We start from the raw sequence: 25,518 nt of genomic DNA, 5'->3' as shown, positions 1-25,518 counted from the left end.
TTAACTAACTCTGGCCCCTTTACCATCTTTTAAATCCTACCAAACCAATGATGTAGTCAGTGAATATGCAGTGATTGCCTTTTCTGAGCCAGGCACAATCTACAAATACCATGCCCCCAAGTAATTTCCATTTAAGAATTTAATTATATGCTTTGGTATAGAATATATAAAGGTTTGACCTGGATTCCAGTCAAACCAACTCTCGGTGTCATCTTTGTTTCGTATTTTAACTTACAAATGAAAATGTGTGATTGCTGGTTCTGATGCTATTACTGAAAAATATCTATGAAGATGTGCTCCCTTAAAGTTTCTAAATGACCACGTATTGGGGTGCTTGGGTGGCTCAATCAGTTGAGCACCTGACTCTTGATCTAAGTTCAGGTCATGATCTCAGGGTCATGGGATACAGCCTGGCCTCAGGCTCTGTACTCAGTGGGGAGTCTGCTTGAGATGCTCTCCCTCTCCCTCACCCCTCCTCCCTGCACTCTCTTGCTCTCTAACTAATATATAAATCACTAAAAACTAAAAGTAAAAAATAAAATGACCACATATTGCCTGACTCCCTACTCATGTCATCCTTTTTATTGCCCCCATAAGTGCTTGTCTCAACTGCTGGCACTAGAAAATAGGGATGCATCTGTCTATTTCACTAGCATGGTTCCCATTTATTCTACTTAGCATTGTCCCTATTCTTCAATATGTTATCCACAAATACTCATTTGATGAAATGTAAAATTGAATTAATTCCAAAATTGAGGATAAATCCAAATTCTAGAAACCAAAGTCAGTTCTCAACAGGCATCTTGAAATGTCAAGACTTGGACTCTATTCCTTAATAAGTCACTCACTGAAGCTACGTTACCTGTTAGTCCTCAAGATCCTCATCTATGAAGTAAAGAGGGAGGTGACAAAAGATCTCTTCCAGCTCCCCAAATCTCTGATCCTTTCAACTCTGCTAACATCTGATTTAATAGAGGTTTAACGTGAACATCTTAATTTTATGTAGACCAGAGGTTGGAACTAGAATGTTTGCTGGGCTGGCAGGAAACATAAATAAGCAAAGTGGGTTGGATGGTAAATTGTCTTAAGCAATTCATAGTCACAAAGACCAAACCAAAAAATATAAAAAAACAACAAGAATGCAAGTGAAAGAAAGCCTCCAAAAGAACATTCGTCTACTTACTTGGAATTACAATCTCTTCGGAGGCCAAGAATATTCTCTATGCTCCATGTCACATGGATGTAATTAATGTTAAGCTACTGAATGATGATAAATCATTAGTTCACTCAGAACTATAAGACTTACGATCTCTGAGGAGATTCTTTGATGAATCTCTTGACGAGACTCCTATTATCCTTGTGTACACTGTCAGGAGGTTGGTGATACCAGATATACAGACTGTGGGATGTTTGTTGTAGTGAAATAGTGTGGATGGATTCTCATCCTGCCATGAGAAAAATGGAGGATTAACCTAGAGTAGAGGCTGAAGAAACCCACCCACCCACAACTGTGCAAGCATCACCACTAAGCACCCGAGGATGATATGGTCGGGATAGGTCAGTGATGGAGCAGGTGCTGCCAGAAGGACTACAGGTGCAGTACATGAACCAGGGCCCATATGTCCTCCACAAGCCCACCACATTAAATTAGGCCCAGTGTGGAGTGGTTCCTTTAGCTGCAAAGGACTGTGGACAGTCTTGACCACATTTGACCATCCTTCCTGGTCCCCAGGTTCCAAAGCTCTGAAGTGTTTTGGACTCCTCCATCTTCCCTCATTTTCAGTCATCCATCCATCAAATCGTATGAAATCATTGCAGCTGCCCTTCACAGCTTTTTCTATTTTCACAGTGCCCTTGCTCATCATGCTCTCATCAATGTTTCTCTGATGGTACAGCAGCCTCCTCATCTCCTTAGCTTTGATCCTTTGTGACTCTGGTCTTTCATGCAAACTGCCAAGGCTCTTGAATTCCCTCAGAGTGAAGGATTCATTGACATTCAAAGCGTTTCACCATCTGGCTTCTACCAGTCTCCAATCATTTCTCCCATGAGCCTTCTATTCCCATGAGACTGTTCCACCAACAATTGCCTGACCAGGCCTTATTAAGTTCTGCTCCTGGGTTGCCTGGGTGGCCCAGCAGTTGAGCATCTGCCTTTGGCTCAGGGCGTGATCCCAGGGTCCTGAGATTGCATCCTGCATCAGGCTTCCTACATGGAGCCTGCTTCTCCCTCTGCCTATGTCTCTGCCTCTCTCTGTGTGTCTCTCATGAATAAATAAATAAAATCTTTAAAAAAGAAAAAGTTCTGCTCCTACACCTTTGTTTGTATTGGCCCTCCCACTTTGGGTGCTTTTCTACCACCTGTCCACCAATTCAAATATTGCCAATATTCTCCAAACCTTCTCTAGTTTCCCCCTTTTCCTTAAAGCCTTACTCGATAACTTTGCACACACTATTGCTTCCTTTTTTAAAAATTTTATTTATTTATTCATAAGAGACACAGAGGGAGAGAGCCAGAGACATAGGCAGAGGGAGAAGCAGGCTCCTCGCAGGGAGCCCAGTGTGGACTTGATCCCAGACCCCAGGATCACACCCTGAGCCAAAGGCAGATACTCAACCGCTGAGCCACCCAGGAGTCCCTGCTTCCTTTTTAAAACATGGACAAGATGTAATAGTTATATAACATTCCTCATCTTGGATTTAGAGGTACTTAATATGAGGTTCCATAGACATCTTTGTGGATGACTATATCCTACTTCCAAATCAGAAAGTAGGGTCCTAGTGATCAATGTGTTTCTGTTGCACCCTTATAAAAACCAGAAGAGCATCTTGGCCTTCAACAAAAGCTTAATAGATACTTGCAGATATAATAAAGCCATACAAGAGAAAAAAAAAATCAAGGAAGACTTTTCTTCCCCTGGATAAACAGAACTGAATTTAAGCTTAGTATTTGCAGGATGGCTTTATATCCCGCGATAGCATCTAGAGGACATTTTCAAAAGCCTCACTAAAGCAGTTTGAGAAGCAAAATCTTACTTCCCTAGATATAAAATGTTCTTGCTGACTTTTGAATATTGTGTAACCTGAGATGGGAGAGCATCAACTTCCCTGGTTAAGAAGAGACCAGCATTTTGAGAGTCCCTATTGTATTTTAGGAATAACTTATGAGTTTAACAGTATTCTATTAGTAGCATACTACCAAAGTCATAAAAAGTCATGTGCAAATTATAAATAAGTCAAAAGTAAATCAGGGACAAACCCATATGTTCTGGTTTATTTTTCCTGTATCATCACCACAGGTGATTTTAAATTATTAATATATGCATGTATATTTATTTATTGTGGGCCAATGTTCTTGAAATCAAGATAAAGTGAAAGAAGGTGACCATAACTCTTTCCTTTCCAGCAATCCTGCAAATATTACAATTTGTCATTAATTGAAAGCATTTTATAGAATTATGATCTGGCTCATTTTTCATGTCAGTGGAGTCTCTAACGACTTATTCCCAGGTTTATTTCCCAGAGCTTGTCCAAAATTTCTGAACATCTGACATCTCTCTAAATGTGATATTCTTACGTACCTTACCTTCTTATATTAAACTACTTTTATCCCTGTTCAAATGCCCTTATCTTTCTAATGTTCTAATGTTATAGTAACTTATGAAAGTACTTCTAGATCTCAAAACTCTAAGGAATAAGCATTTAGCAATGACCTTCTAGAAGTAATCTTTCCTTCACCCTTGCACTCTAAAACTTTCAATTCTATTAGGCAAGGAGATTTACCCTCTTTTCCCTCAGGGACATGTTAGAAATAAATTGAAAGTACCACTTCTATTAGAAAAATATTTTTTAAGATAACCTCCCCCCCCCCAATCCTGTAAGGATTTAAATAAGTGAGGCTAAATTCTGTTGACTTTGTTGAACTCACAATTTTAAAGGATCTCTTTTTAAATCATCAGTTCCAAAGCGCACTGTACACAAAATAGTGCAAGGGCTCATTCTGTTCTTCAGAATGTTTATGCTGTCATTTATTAAATAAATAAACCTTAATAGCCTTCATTGAACTTTAATAAATCTAAGTATTGTTGAAATTGTTGGTTGTGCTAATGGCATGTGGTTATGGAAAAAAAAAGTCATTGGTTAAAAACATTCTAAAGAAATTATAGATGAAGTGTCATGATGTCTGGTATTTGCTTCACAATAGTCCAGCCTAAAAAAGAAGGGAATGGATGAACTAAGATTGGTAAAATGGTAAAGTGTTGAAAACTGTTAAAAGCTGAGGATAGGTACATAAACACAAAAGGTTGACTTTTGTGTGTGCCTGAAATTTTTACCTCAGTAAAGAGACTTAAAACCATTTCATGAGGAACAGAGGAAGGAGAGAGGCCTGCCAATCTAGAAATGGAAGGCTAAGGTGAGACAGGATGGCTCCTCTCAAATATTTGAGGAATTATTTTTCAAAGAGAGCAAATCTGTTCTATCAACTCAAGAGAGAACTAGAACTGGTGAGCAAAGTTTCAAGGATCCAGCCTGTAATTCAACTAACAATTAGGGCAGTATTTTAGTGGAATATGTTATTCCTTTGAAGGCATTCATACTGAGGCCACTTAGTGAAGTTTGAGAGATTTTTGAATTGCTGCTCAAAATGTCAGCCAGGGAATGGTGCTAGTCCATACATTCTTTTTTTTTTTTTTCCTTGATATTTATATTTTCATGATTTTTTTAACCACGATTTTACTTCCAAAATCATGTTTCCCATCAATTAAAAACACTTCACATTACCAGAAAATTCCATTAATAAAATGTAGACTATTTGCATTTTTATTTATCAAATAGTTTATGTGCCCATCTATTATATTAACAGGTGGAGGAAGGTGACTGATCCCTAGATTTTTTTGTGTGTAGTAAGAATGATGACCATGAGATCTTCTCTACTAACAGATATTTTCAGTGTACATTACAGTTATATAAACTCTGGACACAACATTGTTCAGCAGATCTCTAGAAATTAATCACTTTGCGTAACTGAAACTTTATATCCACTCCCTCTGCTTCCTACTTCCCCAGCCCCTGGTAACCACCATTCTACTCTCTGATTTTATGTGTTCGACTACTTCAGAAAAGTAGTATCATGCATATTTGTCCCTTTGTGTTTGGCTTATTTCCCTTAGCATAAAGTCCTCAAGGTTTATCCATGTTGTTGCAGATGATAGGATTTCCTTCTCTCTTTAAGGCAAAATAATACTTCATTGTCTGTATATATCACATTTTCTTGATCCATTCAACTGTCTAGAGACATTTAGATTGTTTCTATGTCTTGGCTGTTGTGAATGATGCTGCAATGAATATAAGGGAGGAAATAACTCTCTGAGACCCTGATTTCTACACGTTCTTTGATAGTAGTTCACAAGCGAAGGAGCTTGTGCCAGATTGTAAATTGATGCGCTGCTTCTTCCATCAGTAAAGATCTGCTATGGAAAGAAGAGGTCAGCAGAACTAAACAAGGCATTACATGACATTCTTGAGTATTTTGATTGTTGCTGCAATGGAGGGAATTTATCCATTAAATAGTCATAGAGACTTTCACAGTAATCAAATTATAGATACAAAACATCCATAAATGGAATGTCCTTAACACTAAGATTTATATTTCCCCAATTTAAAATATAGTTGAAAGCCACACATCACATTAGTATAAAGTTACACCCCCAAAAAGGGTTATTGCTGTTCCCTGGAAATTATTGTGAAGAATCTATTATTTGGATACGCGCTAGGCAGAGCCATTAGGTTAGATGCATAATATACATATTGCATATGTGCACATGCTACTATTTTTAAAATATAGATTGTTTTAATTATAAAATAAGAATTCATTTAGTTTTTTTGTTTCAAGGTTTTATTTAATTCTCATTAGTTAACATATAGTGTGGTATTAGTTTCAGAAGAATTCATTTTAAAGTGCTACTGCATTATTTTTATTAAAGATTTATTTATTTATCTATTCATGAAAGACACAGAGAGGGAGAGGCAGAGACACAGGCAGAGGGAGAAGCAGGCTCCCTGTGGGGAGCCCGATGGGGGACTCGATCCCAGGATCCTGGGATCAGGACCTGAGCCAAAGGCAGACACTCAACCACTGAGCCACCCAGGCATTCCTAGTGCTACTGAATTAAAAATTGCTCTCCCTTATCATGTGTTTTCCCAAGTATATATACTAAAGGTACCATTTCTGTTATGTACGAGTCCAAAACACATTTCATGTGATAAGGGTCCTTACATTAATATGTTGCTAGTGCTACAAGGCCTCTGTGCAGAGCTGTACAAGTTTGCACACTGCTAAAAGCACAGGGCAAGGGAGGTAATGGAAGCTGAGCTCCAGCAGCCATGTGCTTATCCAGCCACAAGCTCTGGCAGTGAAACTGCATCAGATCAAGGGTCACCAATGATCCCAATTTGCCCAAGACTGAAGGGATGTGCTGCATGTGCGAGCTTCAGCCTTGGAATTTTGCCTATAGGACTGTAGGTTGGAAACAGCTGAAACAGTGAATCTATTTTCACATCACTTGTTTTCTCCTTATGTTTTCAAGGCGAAAGAGCCATGTAATCATGCCAGCATCCTGACCAAGCCTGACCCAAGAACCTTCTGGACTAATGATGATTCAGGTATTATTGGAAAAATACACTCTGGCCCTGTGATGTCCAGGAAGCATTATGTAGTAAAGCTCCACACAAAGGCAAGGTTGGCGGGGGGGGGGGGCGGTGGAATTGTGTTTCGCTTCTTTGTTTGCCTATGCCTAGTCCAACCAACACTTGACTATATACTTCACAATCAATTTTATATATGTATTTGTATGTTATATATATATATAATGCAAGTCCTTTTATTTTATCTTATTTTTTAGTATCTAAACCTCATATATGATCAGGTGTAGCTTTATGGAGTATGAAATATCTTCAAGCATTGGGGGCAACAGAGGAATGAGTCTATTTCCTGGGGTGGAGGACAGAGGATAAGGTGGGCAAATACACTGGCCCCAGTTTGTCTTCCAGAGGAAGTGGATTTAAAAACCCAAGGTGAGTCATACTTGAGAATGCATAGTGGAGGGCAGGCATGATTTCTATCCAGGAGTATGAATCTAGTCAGAATCAGAGGAATCTCACTTTCTGAGATCATAGAGAATATGCTTCAGGTTGTGTAATTAAAAATTACCCTCGGACAAAGAGTATGGTGTGGACATGGAAGATTTTTTTCCTTTTTTTTTTTTTTCAGTGTTGAAACGTGAAACCTAATTACATGAGGTAAAGACCCACTAGAAATAAAAAGAGAAGGTTAAGCCAAAGTAGCTAAAATACCTAAGAGAGTGTTACTAGAGCTTTCACCTTTTCTAATTAAGTAGGATGTAATTCAGTAGATTCTTTTTTTTTTAAGATTTTTATTATTTATTTGCTAATGAGAGACACAGAGAAAGGGAGAAGGGCAGAGACACAGGCAGAGGGAGAAGCAGGCTCCATGCAGGGAGCCCGACGTGGGCTTCAATCCCTGGTCTCCAGGATCAGGCCCTGGGCCAAAGGCGGCACTAAACCACTGAGCCACCCGAGCTGCCCAGATCTAATTCAGTAGAAAGCAGTAGTAGAGTAGTAGAGATGATACCTCATATTTGGATGAGGCCTCACAGCTTTATGGAGTGTGTTCATCAGAATCTAATTTAGTGTTTGTGGCAACCCTGTGAAACAGGAGGGGCAACCTGTTCTCACCGTCCCTGTTTAAGAGATAAAATCAGACCCTGAAAGAGGTTAGCTGACAGACCCAAAGCTTATGACCAGAAAATACCAGAGCTGGGAGTAGGTCGGAGAGCCTGCTCGCCCAGTTCTAGAACATGCTTCCTTAGAAGAAGCTGTCTTGTAAGAACCAATGTGGGCTAAGTCCCTGCTTTCATCTTTCTTCTATAAAAGAGAGTCAGAGACTATGCCCATTGGCAGAAGCAGGGGGGCTGAGTAGAGGAGTACAAAACCCTCTCATGCCTTTTTCTTTTTCAAAGGCCAGGCTGATAGTCTAAACTTTCTATCAATTTCCTCTGTCAAAAAAAGTATTCTGTCTTGTTTTCTGCTTTTTGAACAGAGATGAAAAACATGGAAGTAAATTGGCCTATTTATGCTATCCTTTTGGTCCATTAGTAGTACAACCACAAATTAAAACAAGCCATCCACTGGCTAATAGCACTATTAAGACTCACAGCACATTTGTTGTGAAGAAGCTGCGTCGAACAAAACATCACAATTGAAAAATAAAAATGGTTCCTAAAATTCTGTAGAGAGACTGGAATGGGAAGGGAATCTATGCAGGACAGGCCCAGAAAATAGTGTTCAGGCACTTTCTGGAGCTAGAAAAATTATGTTACAAGAAAAATGAGAGCAGAGGTACCTGGGAGGTTCAATTAAGTGTTTGCCTTCAGCTCAGGTCATGATCTCGGGGTCCTGGGATCAAACCCCATGTGGGCTCAGTGAGGAGCCTGCTTCTCCCTCTGCCTGCTGCTCCCCATGCTTGCGCTCTCCCTCTCTCTCTCCTCTCAAATAAATAAATAAAATCTTAAAAAAAAACTAATGTAGAACATGTAGACAAATAATAGAAATACTTCAGGTCTACTCATTTAAAAAACTTTTTTAAAAATTACTTTTGTGTCATTGATGAGATTACAAAGATACAGTGTTCCCTCTGCAGTGGCTCATCTAGCAAAGAGCTTCCCCAGTAACCAAGTCTCAGACTAGGGTCTATGTCTATGATTTTGGGAGGGAAGGAAAAAGAGGCTCATTGTTCAGTCAATTCCTGAGACACAGGAAAATCCCTATCTATGCTGGTGGAATTATCTTTGGCTTCTTTTAATTCTTTCATATATTTCAAAGGTCTGATATTAAGCACATACATTTTTATAAGTTATAATTTTCTAATGAATTGATCATGTATCACTTTATCTCTCATGAAGGCTTTGCTTCAAGTTTGTTTTTTTTTCTGATATTAATACAGCCACACCACCCTTCTCATGCCTAGTCTTCTATATCTTTTCTTTTTTTTTTTAATAAATTAATTTTTTATTGGTGTTTAATTTACCAACATACAGAATAACACCCAGTGCTCATCCCGTCAAGTGTCCCCCTCAGTGCCTGTCACCCATTCACCCGCACCCTCGGCCCTCCTCCCCCTCCACCACCCCTAGTTCATTTCCCAGAGTTAGGAGTCTTTATGTTCTGTCTCCCTTCCTGATATTTCCCACACATTTCTTCTCCCTTCCCTTATATTCCCTTTCACTATTATTTATATTCCCCAAATGAATGAGAACATACAATGTTTGTCCTTCTCCGATTGACTTACTTCACTCAGCATAATACCCTCCAGTTCCATCCACATTGAAGCAAATGGTGGGTGTTTGTCATTTATACTGACTGAGTAATATTCCATTGTATACATAAACCACATCTTCTTTATCCATCATCTTTCGATGGACGCTGAGGCTCCTTCCACAGTTTGGCTATTGTGGACATTGCTGCTAGAAATATCGGGGTGCAGGTGTCCCAGCGTTTCATTGCATCTGTATCTTTGGGGTAAATCCCCAACAGTACAATTGCTGGGTCGTAGGGCAGGTCTATTTTTAACTCTTTGAGGAACCTCCACACAGTTTTCCAGAGTGGCTGCACCAGTTCACATTCCCACCAACAGTGTAAGAGGGTTCCCCTTTCTCCACATCCTCTCCAACATTTGTGGTTTCCTGCCTTGTTAATTTTTCCCATTCTCACTGGTGTGAGGTGGGATCTCCTTGTGGTTTTGATTTGTATTTCCCTGATGGCAAGTGATGCGGAGCATTTTCTCATGTGCCTGTTGGCCATGTCTATGTCTTCCTCTGTGAGATTTCTCTTCATGTCTTTTGCCCATTTCATGATTGGATTGTTTGTTTCTTTGGTGTTGAGTTTAATAAGTTCTTTATAGATCTTGGAAACTAGCCCTTTATCTGACACGTCATTTGCAAATATTTTCTCCCATTCTGTAGGTTGTCTTCGAGTTTTGTTAACTGTATCCTTTGCTGTGCAAAAGCTTCTTATCTTGATGAAGTCCCAATAGTTCATTTTTGCTTTTGTTTCTTTTGCCTTCGTGGATGTATCTTGCAAGAAGTTACTGTGGCCGAGTTCAAAAAAAGTGTTGCCTGTGTTCTCCTCTAGGATTTTGATGGAATCTTGTCTCACATTTAGATCTTTCATCCATTTTGAGTTTATCTTTGTATATGGTGAAAGAGAGTGGTCTAGTTTCATTCTTCTGCATGTGGATGTCCAATTTTCCCAGCGCCATTTATTGAAGAGACTGTTTTTCTTCCAGCGGATAGTCTTTCCTCCTTTATCAAATATTAGTTGACCATAAAGTTCAGGGTCCACTTCTGGGTTCTCTATTCTGTTCATTGATCTATGTGTCTGTTTTTGTGCCAGTACCACACTGTCTTGATGACCACAGCTTTGAAGTACAACCTGAAATCTGGCATTGTGATGCCCCCAGATATGGTTTTCTTTTTTAAAATTCCTCTGGCTATTCGGGGTCTTTTCTGATTCCACACAAATCTTAAAATAATTTGTCCTAACTCTCTGAAGAAAGTCCATGGTATTTTGATAGGGATTGCATTAAACGTGTAAATTGCCCTGGGTAACAGTGACATTTTCACAATATTAATTCAGCCAATCCATGAGCATGGAATATTTTTCCATCTCTTTTTGTCTTCCTCAATTTCTTTCAGAAGTGTTCTATAGTTTTTAGGGTATAGATCCTTTACCTCTTTGGTTAGGTGTATTCCTAGGTATCTTATGCTTTTGGGTGCAATTGTCAATGGGATGGACTCCTTAATTTCTCTTTCTTCAGTCTCATTGTTAGTGTATAGAAATGCCACTGATTTTTGGGCATTGATTTTTGTATCCTGCCACACTGCCATATTGCTGTATGAGTTCTAGCAATCTTGGGGTGGAGGCTTTTGGGTTTTCTATGTAGAGTATCAGGCCATCGGTGAAGAGGGAGAGTTTGACTTCTTCTTTGCCAATTTGAATGCCTTTAATGTCTTTTTGTTGTCTGATTGCTGAGGCGAGGACTTCCAGTACTATGTTGAATAGCAGTGGTGAGAGTGGACATCCCTGTCTTGTTCCTGATCTTAGGGGAAAGGCTTCCAGTGCTTCCCCATTGAGAATGATATTTGCTGTGGGCTTTTCGTAGATGGCTTTTAAGATGTCGAGGAAAGTTCCCTCTATGCCTACACTCCAAAGAGTTTTGATCAGGAATGGATGCTGTATTTTGTCAAATGCTTTCTCTGCATCTAATGAGAGGATCATATGGTTCTTGGTTTTTCTCTTGCTGATATGATGAATCACATTGATGGTTTTACGAGTGTTGAATCAGCCTTGTGTCCCAGGGATAAATCCTACTTGGTCATGGTGAATAATTTTCTTAATGTGTTGTTGGATCCTATTGGCTAGTATCTTGTTGAGAATTTTTGCATCCGTGTTCATCAGGGATATTGGTCTGTAATTCTCCTTTTGGGTGGGGTCTTTGGTTTCGGAATTAAGGTGATGCTGGCCTCATAGAACAAGTTTGGAAGTACTCCATCTCTTTCTATCTTTCCAAACAGCTTTAGTAGAATAGGTATGATTTCTTCTTTAAACGTTTGATAGAATTCCCCTGGGAAGCCATCTGACCCTGGACTCTTGTGTCTTGGGAGGTTTGTGATGACTGCTTCAATTTCCTCCCTGGTTATTGGCCTGTTCAGGTTTTCTATTTCTTCCTGCTCCAGTTTTTGGTACTTTGTGGCTTTCCAGGAATGCGTCCATTTCTTCTAGATTGCCTAATTTATTGGCGTAGAAAATGAAAAACATATTCATAATATGTTTTTAAAATCGTTTGTATTTCCTTGGTGTTGGTAGTGATCTCTCCTTTCTCATTCATGATTTTACTAATTTGAGTCTTCTCTCTCTTCTTTTTAATAAGGCTGGCTAATGGTTTATCTATCTTATTAATTCTTTCAAAGAACCAACTCCTGGTTCTGTTGATCTGTTCCACAGTTCTGGTCTCGATTTCATTGAGTTCTGCTCGAATTTTAATTAACTCTCTTCTTCTGCTGGGTGTAGGGTCCATTTGCTGTTTTTTCTCTAGCTCCTTTATGTGTAAGGTTAGCTTTTGTATTTGAGTTCTTTCCAGTTTTTGAATGGATGCTTGTATTGCAATGTATTCCCCCTCAGGACTGCTTTTGCTGCATCCCAAAGTTCTATATCTTTTCTATCCGTTTACTTTCAACTTATCTATCTTACACTTAAAATGCTTCTCATACAGATCTCTTATAGTTAAGTTTTCCTTTTAAATCCTACTGGAAAAATCTTTGTTTGTTTTTTTTTTTTTTTGGAATGTTTATATCTATACATAGGTATCTATGTATATATAATGGAATATTATTCAGTCATAAAAAAGAATGTGCACACCGCATCTCTTCTATTCATCCATCTATGGATGGACACTTAGATTGCTTCCATATCTTGGTTATCCTAATAAGGCTGCATATATCTCTTCAAATTAGTGTTTTTGTTTTCTTTGGTTAAATAGCCAGTAGTAGAATTACTGAATAAAATGGTATTTCTATTTTTAATTTTTTAGGAATCTTCATACTGTTCTCCACAGTAGCTGTACCAGTTTGCATTCCCACTAACAGTGAAAGGGAGTTCCTTTTTCTGTACATCCTCACCAACACTTGTTATTTCTTGTGTTTTATATTTTAGCCACTCTGATAGGTGTAAGGTGATTGTGGTTTTGATTTGCATTTTCACATGATGATTAGTGACATTGAACATCTTTTCAAGTGTCTGTTGGTCATCTGTATGTCTTCTTTGGAAAAATGTCTATTGAGGTTCTCCACCCATTTTTAAATCAGATTATTTGGGGTTTTTTTTGTGTTGAGTCATGGTAAGTCTTCTATATATCTTGGATATTAACCTTTTATCAGATATGTCATTTGCAAATATCTTCTCCCATTTATTAAGTCGCCTTTTTGTTTTGTTGATGGTGTCCTATGCTGGGCAAAAGCTTTTTTATTTTGGTGTAGTCCTAGTAGTTTATTTTCTTTTGTTCCCCTTGCCTCAGGAGTCATAGCTAGAAAATGTTGCTAAGACTAATGTCCAAGAAATCCTGCCTATGTTTTCTTTATGGAGTTTTATAGCTTCAGGTCTCACATTTATCTTTGATTCATTTTATTTTTATTTTTTTGTATGTAGTGTGTATAGTGGTCTAGTTTTATTCTTTTGCATGTAGTGGTCCATTTTTCCCAACACCATTTGTTGAAGAGACTGTCTTCCCCCATTGTCTATTCCTGCCTCCTTTGCTGTAGATTAATTGACCATATAAATGTGATTTTATTTCTTGGTTGTCTGTTCTGTTCTTTTGATCTGTATGTCTATTTTTGTGCCAGTACCACACTATTTAGATTGCTATAGCTTTATAGTATATCTTGAAATCTAGGATTGTAATACATCATCTCCTTTATTATTAAGTTTTTATTTTATTTCCAGTTAGTTCATATACAGTGTGTTATATTAGTTTCAGGTGTACAATGTAGTGATTCAACACTTCCACACACCACCCAGTGCTCAGCACAGCAAGGACATTTAATCCCCATCACCTATTTAACCCATTTTCCCATTACTCCCCCCTCAGGTAACCATTATTTTGTTCTCCTATAATTAAGAGTATATTTCTTGATTTGTCTCTATCTTTTTTTTTCCTTTGTTCATTTGTTTTGTTGGCTAAATTCCACATATGATGAAATCATATGCTATTGTGTCTTCTTCTGACTGACTTATTTCTCTTAGCATTATACTCTCTACCTCCATCTGTGTTACTGCAAATGATAAGATTTCATTTTTTATGGCTGAATAATATTCCATTTTATATAGATATATATAGATATAGATTTATCCTATTTTCTTTATCCATCTATTGATGGTCAAATGGGCTGCTCCCTTAGTTTGGCTCTTATAGGTAATGCTACTATAAACATCACAGTGCATAGTGATATCTTTACCTTTGATATTTATTCTCAAAGTTGCTTTGGCTATTCAAGTCATTTGTGATTGCATATATACATTTTAGGATTATTTGTCCTAGTTCTGTGAAAAATATTGTTTATATTTTGATAGGGACTGCATTGAATCTATAGATTGTTTGGTGTAGTATGGACATTTTGACAACATTAATTTTTCTAATCCATAAGCACAAAATATCTGAATACAATATGTCATCTTTCACTGGCTGCTTTAATTTTTTTAATCTTTGGTTTTTGTCAGTTTGACTATGATATGTCTTAACTAGAATCTGTGTTCTTTAAGATTTACACCCCTCAGGCTTAGGAATTTAAAGGTCTTTCTAGTATATTAGTAGTTTTCTTAGAATTTGAATCTGAGGGATGAAATTATTTCTGCTGTGGTTTCTACACTGCTGTGTGTCCTTTGTTCTTCAGCATATTAGTACTCCAACTACAACTTTTCCTAAATATCTTCAATTCTGTTAAATGTAAACACAAGCTAAAGCAACTTTAGAGCCATCCTTCTGCAACATGCAAACACTTGAGCCTGTAAGTAGATTCTTTACAAAGGCAATATTCTAGTCACAGTATGAATTTGATTATGTGAACATTTACCAACTCCTGAAATAATTGTGATATAATTATTCCATCATTTCCTACAGCAGATATATTTCAGCGAATGGCACATTTCCATTCAAAGCCAACCATCATAAGAGTATTTTACTTATTTAACCTAACATATAGTCTCTTGATATATAGTTTTTAAGTAGAGTTAAATAGTAGGGGTAATTAGTCCACGCTGATAGAAAGAGATGCTAAATTTTAAAATTATATTATTTCAAAATAAAGACTAACTGAGGATGAGCGCACCCTGAATCTGGTGAGATTGTCTAGATACTCATACTCACCGTCTGAGGGAGTGAGAGAACTGGCTTGCTCAGTTGCCATGTGTAGATATGGTAGTTAGAGAAACAAAAGTAATTTTTAAAAGTTTAAAAAAAAACATAATATAGAAGTAGCATTTCATCATAGGGAAGAAATGGAAAATACAGAAAGGAAGAAAATTAATCACCCATAATCCTACCACCCACACTTGTTTTCATTGGACTAGACTCTCGCACATTCCCAGCATTTGTTCTGACACTGAGCAAACAGGCTACACAAGTTTAGGCTCTTTCCTATTTTCTTTATTTTTAGGCTTTGAAACCTGAGTTGCTTGTTTTTTCACACCTTTGCTTTTCAATTGCTGGTCCTGTAGTGGCCTGTAACAGTCTCTTAAATTTGAATTTCAAGGTAGATTTGAGTTTCTCCACACTTTCAAAATGTGCATTTTTTCCAGTACTCCTCGTACTGTCTACACAGATAATGCTCTTTGCTTAGAGGAAGTCAGATAATGAAGTGGTTAAACAATAAGGTTTCTTTTGCAAATGGTATGATTTTAACTGCGTGCTTGATTTGCCAGGTAGGAGAATATTACCCTCTGATGTTCTCTCTGGGCTTTGATTTAAAGCCACCTTTTAACGAGGAAATGTAATTCTACCGTTGGGATTTTCAGAATGTCTATATTTCTTTCAAGCAAAAGTTAAAGAGCAAGAATCATTGTTGTGCAATTTTTTTTCCAGAGGGAAAAAGAAATGAATTTTCTCTTATGTTTTTCAGGATTATGCATTGTTTCTTTATATTTTCTAATGAGTCATCACATTTTAAAATTCAACCCAAATTTCTGGGGATGTGGAAATCACTATAAAGTGGTATATTCATATTTATTCAAGAGTAGTAATAGCTTATGTGCCAAATGTAGAAACAAAATGATTCATAGTTTAAAAACATATGGACTACAGAAATATTTCAGAGAATATATAAAATTAGATCATTGAATTAATATAAGGAGAGGGAGGACTTCATTATATAGGTTTTAAAAAGCAAAGAAACATGATTTCTAGATTTTTTTTTCTTAAAAAGCAAGTACTCTCATATTTATATCCAGAAAACAGTTGCTTCTTCCCTCAAAGTATGCCATTATCTAACAAAAAAGAAAAACATGAAACAAATTAAATAAGATCTGCTTACACAGAAACTTGCCATCTGATACATGCTGGCCAGTGTAGACTTTGCCTCTTGCTATTAAAGATAAAACCATTGAATAAAAATCTCTGGACATGTAAAAATCTTTTAAGTGGACTGACCTCATTTACTCAGGTTCTAACTACAGAAAGGGAGTCATCTCATTAGTAAGGTCATCTCACCCAGAGTGAGGAATCCCAGAGTTCACCAATGCCACCAATGGCAGCAGCAGTAGAGGTAGGCTTTGCAAGGAACAGGGATACAATCATAAAGACTGCACTCGATGCATTTCTGAATGACCCTATTTCTCCAACTCAATCTTTTCAAAATCAAACTTGGTATTAGTTTCCACCATCATAGATCAAGTAGCCATAATCACCCTTGGTTTCCTGAACCACATCTCTCAGTCAGCTGGACTCAACTCACTCACGTTAGAGTTGACCAGCAAGCCATTTGGCCAGGCTCACCAGTGAGCATGTGTGAAGCAACAGGAAATGGCTCAGCAGTTCACCTTCCTCTGTGGTTAGGCTGTGAACTCCTGAGAAGGGCCAGCTGAGTTGGCCACCAACCTCATTGCTTATTATCCGTGGGACTTGGACAAACGGTTTCACTCTTCTACACTTCCCTTTTTTTCACCTGCAAAAAATGTAATATTTATAATAGGTCATAGAGTTTTGTGAAAGTCAAAGGAAACAATGCAGGTAAAGGTACTCGGAAGTATATCCAGTATATAGCTTGGGCTCAATTTATATTAGCTCTTCTTACTTGTAGATAGAATTATGTCACATATACAAATCTGAACACAGATACCCCTGCTCTATTTAGGGATTACAAACCATGGGTTGAAAGAATGTATTTTATTTTTGTCATTGATGTTACTATCTCCTGCTTTACTGGACCTATAGCTGCCTGAACCACAAAGCTCATTATTCACTGTCAACTGTTATCTGGTTCCCCAGACACAAGACTGATAAGTTTCCTGAAAATAGACATATGGCTGGACATAAAATCCTCAAGCTGGAAAGAGCCTTAGACATGACCTAGTCATTTAGATAAAATATCACCTTCTTCAGCAAAGATCTATAAAGCAACTGAAGTCATTTTTACATGACTTTAACCTTTTACAGTGGTATAGAGGGTTCCAAGTTCAAGGATGAATTCTTTATCCCAGTGAGTAGCAAAATATCATCTCAAAACTCCTCCATTTAAAGACAGTAGCATTTAAGTTATGTTGATGGCAAAAGTTTGTCAAATTCAATCCCCCCCCCCCCCCGATTATCCTGCTGCCAAATGTGTGCATATGTGACTGCAGATAGTTCAGCTCAACACAGGGAAGCCCCCTTCCCTCTGCCTCAGATCATGGAAATTAAGAGTTTAGCTTTCTAAAGCTTTACATTGGAGCAAAATTTGTTTCCATCTTTGTTGAACTCACAGTTGTTTCTTCCTCTGTGTGATGACCAAAATTACTTGCTATTGCTGCTGTTTTACACAAGGCTGAACTGAGTTTCACAATGGCTGATTTTTCTGATTCCCCAGAACTCTTTCTAAATGTTTTCACACAGTATTTCTTGGTGCCCATTTTATTCAGATCATTCATGTCAAAGATCTTTGATTTTCATAGTATTAAAGGGCATTTCATTATAGCTAAAATGGTACCAGAAAATTTTCTCCTTTAGCAAATGCAAGGAAAGTAGATTAAATGCAACTTCACAGTTTTGGAAAAGATCGTTTTCTCACAATTAAAAAAATATTTTATTTAAATTCCATTTGCCAACATCTAGTATAACACCCAATGCTCATCCCATCAAATGCCCTTCTCAGTGCCTGTCACCCAGTTACCCCAAGCCCCCACTCACCTCCCCTTCCACAACCCTTTGTTTGTTTCCCAGAGTTAGGAGTCTCTCATGGTTTGTCTCCCTCTCTAATTTTCCCTCACTTAGTTCACCTCCTTTCCTTTAAAGTCCTTTTCACTATTTTTTATATTCCACATATTTTTCTCACATTTTTTAAAAGATTTTATTTATTTATTCATGAGAGACACAGAGAGAGAGGCAGAGACACAGGCAGAGGGAGAAGCAGGCTCCATGCAAGGAGCCGGACATGGGACTCGATCCCGGGTCTCCAGGATCACGCCCTGGGCTGAAGGCTGCTCTAAACCGCTGAGCCACCTGGGCTGCCCTTTTTCTCACATTTTAATGGGCATTTTGTTTTACTAGTTTGCGTCAGACTAATCAGGTGTGTCAGACTAATCAGACATATTTTTAAAATGTAGTGGATTTTGTTTGCTGCTGATCTGAAAATTTCCTAATGTATTTTATTATTTTAAACATGCTGAAATATTCTGCCCCTGACAGCTTTCTTTTTGCCCAAGAAGAGTGCCCCATAACACATGATGCATAATGCATGAGATAATAATATTTCAGGAGGTCATATGTCATCATAGGAAAAAACAATAAAAAAAGGGCTTGGGAGTGTTGTCTTAATAACAGAAGAATTTTATTTAGTCAAATATAAACATAGTTTTGAAAATTTGAAGAAAGATACTTTTCGATTTTAAAATTATACATCATAAAAAGAATAGGTCAATGACTGATAATGAAAACAGGCTTTCACAAGGATGAAATGGCCCACAAAAATGGGCAGGTGTGGGACAGAGAAGAAGATATTGGGAATGGAGGGGTGAGATGCATTGGGGGAAGGAGGACCATGGGGATATGGAGAAGTATAATCTGGGATGCTCTAAATGAACACAGAATTGGAATTTAGGGCAAGGAGCCTCCAGACAGCTCATTTGTAAAATGGAGAGGAACTAGAAGGAAATCAACCCTAAGAGTCTTTCTTACTCATAAACTCTTTTTCGACAAAGATGCAAATTGATAGCAAAAAATAAAATGCAAACAGATATAGAAAAAAAATATTAGCTCTGTGTGGGTTGGGGCCTTTGGCATAGATTTCATTGAGCAGCATAGCTCCGGGGCCCATCTTTCTCTCAGAAATATGTGGCACTGGGTGTTGTATGTAAGTGATGAATCACTGAATTCTGCTCCTGAAACCAATATTGCACTCTATGTTACCTGACTAAAATTTAAATAAAAAAAAAAAAAAAGGAAAGAAATACGTTGCAATCAGTTCTTCCACTAACTAAAATTTTGGCTCTTAGAGGAAAATTTTATATTAGTAGTTCAGCTGCACTGTTCTTGTAGGTATTACATTATGTAAAACACTTGAGTTTTTAAATTGTGCTTCACCTCATACCTCACCTCATCTGATCTTTCCAATTGCCCTGTGGAATTAACCTACTGGATGATAACCCAGAGGATATTTGAAGAAGTTAAGTGTTTTGCCCAGAGCTAAATATTGAGTCATAAATACTAAAATACAGAATTGAAATCAGATCTGGAAAGTCCACCAGGTCTTTGGCTACAACTTCACAAAGGTAAGAGAGATGTTTTGTAATGAGAGTCACTTGAATGTGGACACATTCAAGTCATATTCAAGTCAAGGAAAGGGAAAGGACAGAAAGTCAAGAATGAGATTCAAACTGAGATGTGGCCTGGCCATGGGGCAGGGCGAGCTGGGGAAAGGGGGAAATTAAGGTAAATGCAGGGTTTGTTTTACAGGAGGGAGATAGAATGTATCATTACCTGCCCAGTGATCTACTGGGTTCTGTAGGGAGAGGGGCAACAGTTTTCCCCTTGAAAGTTCAGGTAGATAAACTGGACAGATACAGGTAGGCTATGAACAGAATAACGTAAATCCAAGTTAAAATAATTACAGCTGCCTACAGATATGTGAAGGACTGTCATTTGGAACAGATAGAGACCCACATTATTTCTCTAATTTAAAGCAGAGCTTTTGGTGTCAGAAAATCCTAGATTTGCATTCTGGTTTTACCACTTCTAGCTTTGTTGCATCACACAACTAATGCTTACCCCTTTAAGCTTCAGATCTTAAGAATGAATGGGGGATGATAAGTTCTTCATATGGTTATTATGAGGATTAAATGAGACATTGCAAAAAAAAAAAAAAATGAGACATTGCATAAAAAACACTAATGCATAGTACCTGCCACTTAGTCTAATCGTTCAATGTATGCTATTGTAACAAATGTACTGTAGAAGTTACAGAGAGGAACATATTCGTTTCAGCTTATCAGTACGCTCCTGGCACCACCACATGTACCAGCTTTAGAATGCACAGAAGAGTCAGTCATTAAAAAACTTTCATGAGAGTATTTGAACCTGTTCTACAGAATAACTTTATTAATTGATGCTAGTTGACCATGGTAGAGATAGCATTGGAAGTAGTGGTGATTCTAGTGGAAAAAATAAAGAAACAAGAAATAGCTCAAGAAATGGGTTAGTAGGATTATTGTAGGGAGGTTCAGAGCTCCTAAGGGCCTCTTAACACTGATAGAATCTTTTCACAGTTCTATAAGTACCATGAAGTGAGAACAGTGGTGCTGGTCAAATGAAAGCTCTAACTTTGAATATATACAATAGTTTCAAACTTTAAAACAAAGAGAAAAAGAGAATTTATTGTGTGGGCTATGAACTGTCCTTCATACACATGAGCACATGAGTACAATAGAGCTAAGGTGAGTAGTGGTTGGGTTATTTTTAGAAATGCCAGTGAGTCTCCAGTGATCCAGCCATATGCCTTCACCCCATCTCTTTGTGAGACAAATTACCAGAAAGCAGTCAAATCAGAAAGGATGGTTCTGTAACAAAAATAATTGGCTGGGAAAGATAACATGTTAGATCCAGCAGTTCATGTTCTAACAATAAAAGTGTTAGATACTTTTATTCCTAAAGGTAACCTACCTAGGTGTGTGTGTTCTTCTTTGATATCTTTATGTAAATGTGTTTTCAAACATTTTTGAAATATTAAAAGTTTAATAGTTTAATAACATTAATGTCATATATAATGTATACTATATATCCCATATACATACATATAATATATTGTGTGTAATATTAATTCCAATCCTTTATAACTGTTTTAAGAAAAGATATGGAAAAAAACGTAGCAGTCCTGATGGACCTTACAATATCCCCATTAACCTTACAGAAATCGATAATCCTAAGAAAAATTAAAATCCAAAGAAAAGTACATGGGAAGTGGAAAGAAATAAGAAGGAGGCAGAGGAGGGTGGCAAATGGGACTGAGACAACATGCATGTTCAGTTCATCTCTGCCCTTTTGTTATCAAAGGAAAAGTCAGAAAGCAGTGGGCCATCAGTAATGCTTCCGAGAGCAGTTTATGGACATAAAGGTATTTACAATGTGGCAAAGAGGGGGAAAAAAAAAAAACACATGTTTTTCCTCTTAAAAAGCAAATTTAAGGCTTATGAAACAGAACTTGCCAAATTAGATTTGTGTTGGTATATAAATAGGTATATAAACAATATGATTTGAAGAATGAATTCCAAACAAGTCTATCATGATGATCTCTGCCTGTGTTCTAAGGCTTTAGTTTTTAAACAATATTTTATGAATTGTGAAATAGAACCATTGTACACACGGACAGTAATAGTCTTGTATCTTTAGAATAATCATTTGCTCTAAAAGAGGGTAGAGTGGAATTTTAAACATAAAGTTTTATAAACAAATAACATTACAGCAACTTCTTTAAGTGACCATATTGATTCAGTCTAGAAAGTGAGGCATTCTTCATGATTCCTATCTTTTGCTCACATCTGTTTAATTTCTTCTCTGTGATTTTCCTGTGGTCTTACACAAAGCTTATTTTCTTTCTTTTTCTTCTTTTTAGATTTTATTTATATCTTTTGTGTAGTCATGATTATGAAACAAGTTTGGTGTTATTCAGGCCAGAAGTAATTAATACATCTGAAACTCTTAGTCAAACCACAGTTCTTTTGAGACAACCAATTTTGTTAAAAGGATTCTGTAATCACAATTCAAAAACAAATAGTACTATAAAAATGTGTCTGATGGTATGACCATATGCTCTTAGAAAATTTGGCAATGACAGCTAGTCATAGTTCTGATCCAGGATATAATAATAAAAAACAAAAACAAATTTATGCCGAGTAACTAGTCCAGATTAAACATCTCCTACTTGCAATGTGTCACCTGACCAAAGCATCGTGGCTTTTAATGTTCATCTCAGGGTTTTAAAGCTGAGGAATGGTAAGTAGGAGAAATTATGGTGGCCCCAGCAGAAAGACTTACTCATTAAACATATCCAATATTTACAGAACATTGATAATGTGCAATACATATGTTAGGAAGTGAGGAAAGACAAGTACACAAAATAATCCTGCTTTTTCTGTGTCTCTAATAACTGGAAAAGTTTAAAGATGTGCGCAGATTCCTATAATCCCTGCTTAGCCAAGGGGGTCACTACTAGTGGAGATGAGACCATGAGGTTATTGGGGTCTTAAGGGCTGGAATCGAGCTTCAAAACTTCAGAATGAGCTGTGTGGAAAATGAAGTTCCTACTTTATCTCCTGAAATTCTAGGAATAACCAATCATGGAGGCATGATGGACACTTCCCAAAGTAACAGATATCAAAAAGTCACATTTTCCTGGGGCTTTTTGAGACATCAGAAGGACTAAGGTGCCATATCTTGGCACATGGAGTGTTCAGCAACTTTAAGTCGCCAAGTTGTGGTTCTGCTCTGTAAAACATAAAGTACGTTTTAGGGGATCCTCAGAATTTTCCACAAAAATTTGTCAGTGCTAAGATAATGCCTCCTATACTTTTATTCATTATTTTTCAAGTACATTAAGTGGGTGGTCACGTAGTATAGTCAGGGCATCATCAACATTTCTTTGAATTTTGCTTGGTAAACTGATGCAGTGCCCAATTTTCACAGGGTTACAAAGAATATTGTAAATTATTAGCTAAATGAAGAGTAGAAGGACAAGAAAAACAACAAAACTCAAATATCAAAGCTAGCCAGGAATGTTTTAAAAATAGTGAAATACACTCAAATCTACTAAGCACTAAGAAAGCAGCAAATGATGTAGAATCCTCAGGAAATAAAAATCCAAGTGCTAAGTATCAAGTCAATGATTAGTGCATTTCCATATCTCTGTGTGAGATTAAGCTTGCATGTAACCCCCTCAGGGTATGAATGACACCACTGAGATACTGACACCTATATACACAACTGTGGGAGCAGACAGCTGCAATACTCTAGCCCCTTTCTAGAACACTGCTCAAGGGCAGTAGTGAATGAGATCCTCTCAGTGGGTAGAACTGAAGAGCAGTTCACCTGGTTGCTCATTTTGTTTGGAAGGAGAACTGGCCAGACATGTGACCATATACCCATTCATGGGAGGCGGCTAATAATTTGGCTGGACAGTCAGGCAATTGTGCGTGAAAAAAAATGATTGCAAAATGGGTGACAGTGAAGTCTGGGGAAGGGAAATGTAGATAAACTTCTCTGAATAAGCAAAAAAATGTGAAGATATTTGTGTTCCGTGTGAATGACTTCCAAAGGGTGAGCTCAGCAGAGGAAGATTTTAATGATCAAGTGGATAGGATGACCCATTCTGTGGATATCAGTTAGCCTCTTTCCCAGCCACCCATATCCTCACTGAATGGGCCATGGTGATGAAAATGAAGGTTGTACATGGGCTCAGCAACATGGACTTCCTTTCACCAAGGCCAACCTAACTACAGCCATGGCTGAGTACCGAATCTGCCAGCAGCCAAGACCAATCCTGAGCCTCTGATGTCACACCATCCCCCAGAGTGATCAGCGAATTATCTGGCAGGTAGATTGCATCCAACCCTCCCATCATGGAAGGGACAGCCTCTTGTTCTTACCTGAGTATACACTTACTCTAGATACAGATTTGCCCTTCCTAAACACAATGCTTCTACAAGAACAATCATCCCTAGACTTACAGAATGCCTTATCCATTATCCTGGTATTCTATGCAGCATTGCTTCTGATCAAGGAACGAGCTTCACAGCACATAAAGTATGGCAATGGGCCCCGTGTTCATGGAATTCACTGGTCTTACCATATTCCTCAATACTCTGAGGCAACTTTTGATAGAATACTGGAAGACTCAATTACAGTGCCAGCCAGATAGCCATACTTTGCAGGGCTGGAGCCAAGTTTTCTAGGATGCTATATATATGTTCTTAATCAGCATCCAATATATGTGCTGCTTCTCCCATAGCTGGGATTCACAGGTCCAGAAATCACAGAGTAAAAATGGGTATGGCACCACTCACTATTAGCCCTAGTGACCTACTGGCAACATTTTTGCTTTCTGTCTTCCCAACTTTATGCTCTGCTGGCCTAAAGTCTTGGTTCCAAAGGGAGGCATGCTTCCACTGGGAGACACAGCAATGATTTCAGTAAGACTGCCTCTCAGTGTCCTTTGGGCTCTTTGCAACCCTCAACCAACAGGCAAAAAAGGGAGGTACTATGCTGGCTGGGATGATTGGTCCCGATGACCAAGGAGAAGCTGGACTGCCAGTCCTCAATGGAGGTAAAGAAGAGTGTGTCTGGAATATAGGAGATCCCTCAGGGAGTCTCTTACGAGTACCATGCCCTGTGATTAAACCCAGTAAAAAACTACAACAACCCAATCCAGACAGGACTACTAATGGCCCAGCCCCTGTTGGGAAGGAAGGTTTGCATCATCCTATTAGGTAAAGAACTACAACCAGTTGAGGTGCTTGTTGAAGACAAATAGGTAGTGGAATAAAATAGTTATAAATACCAGCTATGACCACATGACCAATTATAGAAACAAAGACTGTGATTGTCATGAGTATTTCTTCTTTATTTGTTATGAATATGTTTGTGTGCGTGTATGTAAATCTCTTTGTTTTCTTCCCTCACTTATCCCTTTGTGATGTCACATAAGATGCATTGACTTTATACCACAGTATTTAAGAATTATGAACTCTATTTCACAGTATTTAAGTTATAGGAAATCAAGAAGAATAAACATACCACAAAGACTTTACATCCTCTTCTGGGGAAAAGGTTATTAAATTTTCAGTTATATTCAGGACAGTCACATCATGTTAGGTGGAAGTGTTGACCTTATTAATGTCTTTATATGGAGATTAAATATCATTTAAGAAGATGCATATGAATGCCAAATTGACAAGCAGTGGGATTGTGTTAGTTAATTTTGCATATCAACTTTGCTGGGCCACAATGCTTAGATATTTGGTGAAACATTGTCTTAGATGTTTTTACAAGAGTATTTTTTGTATGAGATCAGCATTTTAAATCAGTGAACTTTGAGTAAAGCAGAATGTTCTCCATGATGTGGGCAAGCTTTATCTCAACAGCTAAACAGTTGAAGGCCTTAAAAGAACAAAAACTGAACTCCTTTGAGTAAGAAGGAATTCTATCAGCAGATGAAC

At 37.7% G+C, this 25,518-nt stretch overlaps 1 protein-coding gene across 2 annotated transcripts in view; it reads left to right on the top strand.

Annotated features, from left to right (window-relative positions):
• SGK1 (serum/glucocorticoid regulated kinase 1) overlaps nt 1-25,518 on the top strand; it is a 115,210-nt gene that overhangs the window by 70,067 nt on the left and 19,625 nt on the right. For both annotated transcript variants that reach the window (XM_041744575.1, XM_041744576.1), the window contains one exon: nt 6,585-6,660. In XM_041744575.1, the coding sequence (XP_041600509.1) occupies nt 6,585-6,660 (76 nt within the window). The remainder of the gene's footprint in view (nt 1-6,584; nt 6,661-25,518) is intronic.

The sequence above is a fragment of the Vulpes lagopus genome, chromosome 2 (genome assembly GCF_018345385.1).
Source record: "Vulpes lagopus strain Blue_001 chromosome 2, ASM1834538v1, whole genome shotgun sequence".
NCBI lineage: Eukaryota > Metazoa > Chordata > Mammalia > Carnivora > Canidae > Vulpes > Vulpes lagopus.
The sequence above is the reverse complement of the archived record's forward strand: the minus strand, read 5'-3'. Positions and strand labels throughout refer to the sequence as shown.